The sequence below is a fragment of the Gastrolobium bilobum genome, unplaced genomic scaffold (genome assembly GCF_033153095.1).
Source record: "Gastrolobium bilobum isolate Gb01-03AN ecotype WA unplaced genomic scaffold, APGP_CSIRO_Gbil_v1 utg58868, whole genome shotgun sequence".
NCBI classification, from domain to species: Eukaryota; Viridiplantae; Streptophyta; class Magnoliopsida; order Fabales; family Fabaceae; genus Gastrolobium; species Gastrolobium bilobum.
Genome location: NW_026896081.1, coordinates 18,871 through 25,557, shown reverse-complemented (window position 1 = coordinate 25,557; position 6,687 = coordinate 18,871). Strand labels below are relative to the sequence as shown.

The 6,687-nt window shown below is 36.0% G+C and overlaps 2 protein-coding genes across 3 annotated transcripts; one reads left to right on the top strand and one right to left on the bottom strand.

Annotated features, from left to right (window-relative positions):
* Positions 1 to 914: 914 nt before the first annotated feature.
* Positions 915 to 3,049, top strand: LOC133297707 (protein LURP-one-related 17-like). 2 transcript variants are annotated; one of them, XM_061496888.1, is made up of 3 exons: positions 915 to 1,298; positions 1,416 to 1,821; positions 2,527 to 3,049. In XM_061496888.1, exons 1-2 carry the CDS (start codon positions 1,011 to 1,013, stop codon positions 1,815 to 1,817), a joined length of 690 nt encoding a protein of 229 aa, XP_061352872.1. In that variant the 5' UTR covers positions 915 to 1,010; the 3' UTR covers positions 1,818 to 1,821; positions 2,527 to 3,049. The 2 variants fall into 2 exon arrangements, with proteins under 2 accessions (XP_061352872.1, XP_061352871.1); XM_061496887.1 differs by lacking the exon at positions 2,527 to 3,049 and having other exon boundaries at positions 1,416 to 1,930.
* Positions 3,050 to 3,301: 252 nt separating this feature from the next.
* LOC133297699 (uncharacterized) lies at positions 3,302 to 6,397 on the bottom strand. Its single transcript, XM_061496877.1, has 4 exons — positions 6,298 to 6,397; positions 6,057 to 6,212; positions 4,171 to 4,502; positions 3,302 to 3,924 (listed from the first exon to the last, which is right to left on the bottom strand). Exons 1-4 carry the CDS (start codon positions 6,395 to 6,397, stop codon positions 3,391 to 3,393), a joined length of 1,122 nt encoding a protein of 373 aa, XP_061352861.1. The 3' UTR covers positions 3,302 to 3,390.
* Positions 6,398 to 6,687: the final 290 nt, after the last annotated feature.

Here is a 6,687-nt window from a genome sequence, read left to right as displayed (position 1 = left end):
CATAAATATAAGATTTCCTACAATTTTAAGTTAAAAATTAATCTATTTTTGTAATTTTAATTTATTATAGTTATATTAGTCTTTATTATTATAATTTTTTAATTTTATAATCTAAAACGACATCGTTTTGAACTTACTAGAAATAATTTTATGCCACTGATAAAATACTTTTCTTTTTCCTTTGTTTATTTGTGATAAAGATATTAGTTTAGTATTCACCAAAAAACAATAAAAGATAAAAGATATTAGTTTAGAAAGAATAACAAGTTTTCTTTGATCGCTTTAACTCCCTCTAGACGAATGTCGATCACTTAGTTCTTCCGTCCCTTTCTCAAGGATCGCTGTCTCAAGAATCTAAGTATGGACGTAACCAGGAAAATAAGAAGCCCGAATCTTGAAAAAATACATATTATGGAGTTTTGGGATCCAAGAATTATGGCCACGTGTCACCTTTCTTCAACACTTGTTGCTTGAATAATTTCAAAAACAATACGTTTCTTCTTGGATCTCTCGAAATATCTCTTCAATCAATAATATTGTCTAATTCTTTAAATAAATATCAAACCACATTAATATTTCTAAGAATTTAAAAAATTGTTAATTCTGTACTTTATTTATGGTTTTTTTGTTAAGTTAATAATTGTCACACTATTATTGAATCAATTGTTAATAAAATTTAAAGAAACTAAAAGAAAGAAATAATAAATCTACCTTAGAAGGCCATATCAATAATATCGTGGACCTATATACAATACACGTTCCAAGACTGAGTCTGTGTGCTTATAGAAACACGCCATATTGTCACCCGTGTAGGTAGCAGCAGAATATCAAACCAAACAACTAAAACATCATTTTTATTAATTTTTTAAAGTTACCATGAATAATATACTTATATATATATATGTCCCTTGGCCCCGTAAGAAGAGAGAATCTAGCAAGCTAGAAAAGTAAGAGAGTAGTGTTGATTAAAAAAAGAAAAGAAAGAGCAGCTAGAGAAGGAGGAGATAGAGATGAGGATTTTTCCCAGGTTCAACTCTCTGTCAAGAGCAGTGCATGAGGAAGAAGAGCGTGAGCATGATGAGGAAATAATCACGTACCCTAGAACTAGAAGCGAAGGAAGCTCGTGCATATCACTAACAGTTTGGAGAAAATCCCTGGTTATAAGTTGTAAAGGGTTCACGGTGATCGATTCTTACGGAAATCTGGTGTATAGGGTCGACAATTATACGGGTCACCCAGGCCAAGTCACTCTCATGGACGCCTCAGGAAAATCTATCCTCAACATGTGCCGCCGCAGGGTATCTATCTTTCTTTATGCCTTCAGTTTTTCTTCTTTCTTTTTTTTTGTTTAATTATAAGAATAAAATGTAATAACATTACATAATAATATATTGTTTATGGTTGACGATATGCAGAAGCTTGGATTGTTAGATAGCTGGTTTGTATATGAAGGGGAAGTGGGGAACCAGCGTACGTGGAGGAGTAACTTGTCTAGATCATCAGAGTCTCCAATTTGTTGTGTAAGGAAGCATGTGAATATTTTACACGGCAACTCCAACGTTCAGGCGTACGTGTACCTTGGAGCCTCACACTCAGATAAACGATTTGCTGCGTTTACTATAGAGGGTTCCTACGCACATCGAACGTGTAAGGTGTTGGATGACTGTAAAAGGGTCGTAGCTGAAATTAAGAGGAAGGAAGCCAATACCAAAAACGTATCTTTTGGTGTAGATATTTTTCAGTTAATTGTGCACCCTGGCTTAGATCCTGGCTTTGCCATGGCACTCGTCTTACTCCTCGATCAAATGTTTACTTAGCAGTGTTCGTTTTCCTTATATATACTCTCTCTACTTAATGTATTCTTAATATTTTGGGATGAAGCAAACACATTTTCAATTTTGATATTTTGGTTAAACGCATTTTAAATTGTCATGTGGTCACGAGAGATAATAAATAAAGGATGAAAAGGAAAACCCAATTGAACTGGCCATGTGCTATTTTACTTTATTTGTTTATTGATGGATTAAACCAAGTTTAATTTCTCAAATTATATCTTTCGAATTCACAACACTGATGGGAATTCAATTCGTTTCTACTAATTTCCACTTTCATCTAGAATGAAAGTGGCAGTTACCTAAGAAAAATACTAATAGAGGCAGCAATAGCATGTGCGTAAAGTCATCCAGTCCAACACACAAACGGAGAGACAGACAACTTGCTAGCTATTTGTTGCCTCAAATGATCTACAGTTAGCAAAGAATTATGCCGTTCTGTACACCTGTGTTTAAATTACAACATTTGAATCAAGTTTGCCATTGGAAATGAACCCTTGCAACAAATCTCATTGCAGCCACGGCATTAATATACACAAAACATCCTTTGACTAATAATCTAACATTTTGTAACCACAGCAGCTATCAGCTTCATATGCTTACTTTCTACAGTAGATAATTTTTGATCAAGCTCACATGTCCTTTCCCCTTTTCCAATGCATCAATACTAACTCTCCGACCTTCTGTTGACCAGTATACGTGTTATCCAGAATCGTATCAGCTGGGGGCATCACACTATGCTGCTTCAGGATACTGGCAGTTGAATGTTTGTTTTCCACAATCGAGTCCCTAACCAGTTTACAGGGTAATGATATTCTAGATTTTGAAGCAGTCTAGGCTCTTTTCTTAACATTATTGTAATGAACACCATTTTTATTCTGGACTATGGAAACCCTTAGTTTTTTTGAGGGAATTATCTGCTCCACACTTCTTGCCACCAGGTCAGATCCAATTACCGAAATTGGCGTTGAAGGCATTTCTTCATGTTTTACAGTTGGCTTCAAGTTGTTACATTTAATGGTCTTATGTGAAGTCTTCTTCTGCAGTCTTATAATTCCATACCTGTTTTGCCTAGGTGAATGAGTTGCAATTTCAAAGAGAGTTTGTGCAGCTTCTAATAATCTTGGACAATGCGCATCTGTCACAGACGAAAATATTAAGCAGGGGAGAAGAGAGAGAGGCCTAACTTTACTCACAACTTCAGCAAATTATTTATACGACAAAATTATTAAACAGGCAGGCCTAACATCTAAGTCCTCATAATCAACGCTCACCTCACCAGATTATAAGATTTAAAATACAATTTTGCCACAAACATATTTCACGTTGAAAATAACGTAAAGGGAGATTCCAATTGATTTGTCCTGTAGGCATACTTTGCCCAACCAAGGGAATGAACACGCACGAAGAAAGAAAACAGGTGCAACGACATACTCAAACAAGTGTATGCATATGCGGATATGCAAAAGACGTGTCGTATTCAATAACATCATACAGGGTGTGGGGGAAAGAAGATGAAAAATAAATTAGCTATATTTATATAAACAGTAACAGATATTCAGGTAGCCAAAGAAAAATTTGTACCTGCAGTAGCCTCAGGATCTTTATAACATGTTACAGGAGATGATGAATTCCACTGACAGAAAGGAAGATTAGCAAACAAAGATGGAAATACTTTATTGTCTGAACTACCAGTTGAAGGAACAAGGCTCTGATCATAACTAAACGAATCAAGGTTTGTGAAGCAACCACAATCAATATCAGTAGAGCTAGTAATTACACCTATCCTTGCCCATTTACCTTGGCATGTGCTTCTACTTGTTGATAACTTAACTGCGTCTGAATTAACTCTATAATGGCCACCAAAAGCATGTGCCCATGCAAATGATGGCAAGTTAGGCCGACAACATACCTGCTTGCCAGAATGTAGATTATTACTGCCCTTTGTGGTAACAGCAAGCTTGGACATGTCAAGGAGCAAAGATTCCAAGTCCTCGGATGGAGTGAATGCAATCCGTTCCAAGACATCCGTAAGTTGACATAACGGAAAGTCAAGTGGACAAGAGGGACTTTCATTTTCGCCGCAAGGATCCTGGATGTCAAGTGCTACTGAGTATAAATCACATTACCATTATATACAGTTTTATTATAACCGAAGGTAAATTAGCATTGACACAAGACCGAGCACAAGCAAAAAAAATTCTTAGTGACCAAAGAATTCGAGTACGATGGTGCAGCCTTTATGCTGCACGTAAGAGGTGTCCATTATAATTAGAAAGCCACTCTATTAAGTCAAAACTTGATATATACATGAATTTATTTAATAATAAGTACTAACCTTTTGACATGAAGACATATCCGATGCGCAAGACTGCTCTTTATTCCCATTACTACCACGTCCTACTGCACAAACTGAACTCATTGGGCAAGTGGACATTTTCTTGTTGGAGGAACTATCCATCTCAGCCATATGAACAGACTTCGGGAACTGAGGGATAGAGTACCCGTTTCTAAATGAATTCAAAAATCTTTCACTCGTATTTGATGTCTTCTTCTCTTTAACTTTGTTCAAACCAGGGAAGTCAAAAGTGCCCATGAGCAGCTTATCCAATGGTGGCACATCCATAAGTTTTGTGACATCATGAATATCAAGCTTCAGACCATATAACCCTGGAAACAATTCCCAGTTGAAATGTATGTAATCTCCACTCAGTAATGGCAGCTATAAATCATAAAAACCATAAAGGCATTTTGGTTGAGAAGCTTACAATAACAACCACCACCACCAAGCCTTATCCCACTAGGTGGGGTTGGCTACATAGATCCAAAACCACCGCTGTGCTCTATCAAAATGCTACATCCCACAAGGTCTTTTTAATGGTTTCACCTAGAGTTTTCTTTGGTCTTCGCCTGCCTCTCTTAATCAGACTATGTTCCATTTTATCCACTTTTCTTATTGCTAGAGAAGCTTAAAATTTCAATCAATTATGGTCAAAAAATTTAGGATGTTATATCAGAACATATATCACTGTTTATGTATGGCTGCGTGTGGGTTGGATACTATCAGATATTATAAGTAACGTTACAAAATCACATTATAAGGGGAGCCATAAGTTTGAAATGCCCATTCAGTAAAATAGGCAGGCCCAGAAATAAGAATCACAATTTAAAATAAAACAGAAATAATGACATATAAAAGTTCTAAAAGACAATAGAAACCGGCTCAGGAATTGGGAATCGAATATTGAATCTTTATCGATAAATTCGAAGTTTGAATTGGGAATTGAATATTGAATCTTTATTGATAAATTCCTCCTCAAATTATAGAACAAATGAGTTTCTTGACGAGTGAGGTAGCAAATTACAATGACCCTCTCACCACTATCCTAGCCTTCAAAAAAATCCTAGTCTCTAGGCTTGCCTCTCTGCTTACCAACTGTATGATTCCCCTACTTATTCACTCAATCCGACTTATAATCCCAAATGACCCAACTAACTAATTCTGTTTGGATTTCCCTAACTACCCCTATTAACCGCCAGTTTGGGAATTAACTAGGCCTCACAGAAGCTGGGCCACATGGTTCTTTGACTCCACCATTATATCTTCTAATATAATTTCCTATATTGGAGTTTCTAACGAAATCACAAAGAACTACATATTTAAAAAAATGCCTCCACAGTGACACAAATATAAACACAACGATATTAATTTCAAGAATGTAGTATAACATGTCTATTGTTCAAACAAACAGGTTACAAGCAATTGAGAGACCGAACACATTTGATTGCTTATAAGTTGGCAAGTCCAGAAGCAAAATAGATCAGTTTCTGGTTTCAATAGCATTACAATCACAGCACTAAGAACAAAGCCACAGACATGTTGTTCACTTAATTAGTTCTTCAAAGAGAGAATACATAAGTTCATCAGCATAGCACAATAGTCAACTAGGCAGCTACAGACAGTTTTTTTTTTTTTTTTTTCCCTCCAAAATATTAAATACAATGAACTGATTTGCCAGATAACTTAATGCCACAAACACCTAAATCAAATTCCTAACAGGTTACAAAAGTCATGGCCCTAAGCTATATGTATACTGAGTCATTCAACCACAATGTATCCAAGTGCAGTAAATAATCACATGAAAAGCTAATTTTATGAAGAAATGGAAACTACAGGAGATATATCATTTTTAAAAGAGTACAATAGGCCTAATAAATACATACCGAAGCAGTTGTTCCCTCCATATTTAGAACTGAAGATTGCTGCACCCAATTTCAAAGAAGATAACACATATTTAGCCTTAGAAGAAGGCACTTCGAAGTTCCTTTTATCACGACGTTTGATAGAATGGTGCTTTTGCTTCGAAAATTGACTTTTCTCTATACCAAAAGAAAATCAAAGGAAAACAAGTTGAGATCATACAGATATAAAGCAACTGATCAGGTATACTTGGGGTGGAAATACCTGGAGAAATACATTTTATGTGATGGGGTTCAAGTTTTTTAGAAATATCCTTTGACTCCTCTATTTCTTTCAGGCTTGTGGAATGTTCTGATCCAGACATCCTTGGCCTCTTTGAACATGAACTGTTACTCCGGTTAACTTTTTCTGCTCTTTGTTGTAATGGCAAACCTTCAGGTATAGGACAATTTTTTCCCTTACCACCAGGCACAACTCTTCACCATGAAGATGGGGCAGGTGACTAGAATTCTTACAAAGTTGGGCCTCCAGAAATTCATTCCCGGAGGAAAATTCAGCATCAAATTTCATATTTGCAACATCTAGCACAACAACGTTAACTGGATAAGACCACGTAAGAATGAACATAAAAGTGAAACACTGAACACCATCATG

Bases quoted from the DNA above. Each gene is read 5' to 3' on its own strand.
- LOC133297707 (XM_061496888.1), top strand. From the start codon at position 1,011: ATGAGGATTTTTCCCAGGTTCAACTCTCTGTCAAGAGCAGTGCATGAG. The intron at 1,299-1,415 runs GTATCTATCTTT...GACGATATGCAG, and splicing joins TCAACATGTGCCGCCGCAGG to AAGCTTGGATTGTTAGATAG.
- LOC133297699 (XM_061496877.1), bottom strand. From the start codon at position 6,397: ATGTCTGGATCAGAACATTCCACAAGCCTGAAAGAAATAGAGGAGTCA. The intron at 6,213-6,297 runs GTATTTCCACCC...CTTTTGGTATAG, and splicing joins CATAAAATGTATTTCTCCAG to AGAAAAGTCAATTTTCGAAG. The intron at 3,925-4,170 runs GTTAGTACTTAT...CTTGACATCCAG, and splicing joins ATATGTCTTCATGTCAAAAG to GATCCTTGCGGCGAAAATGA.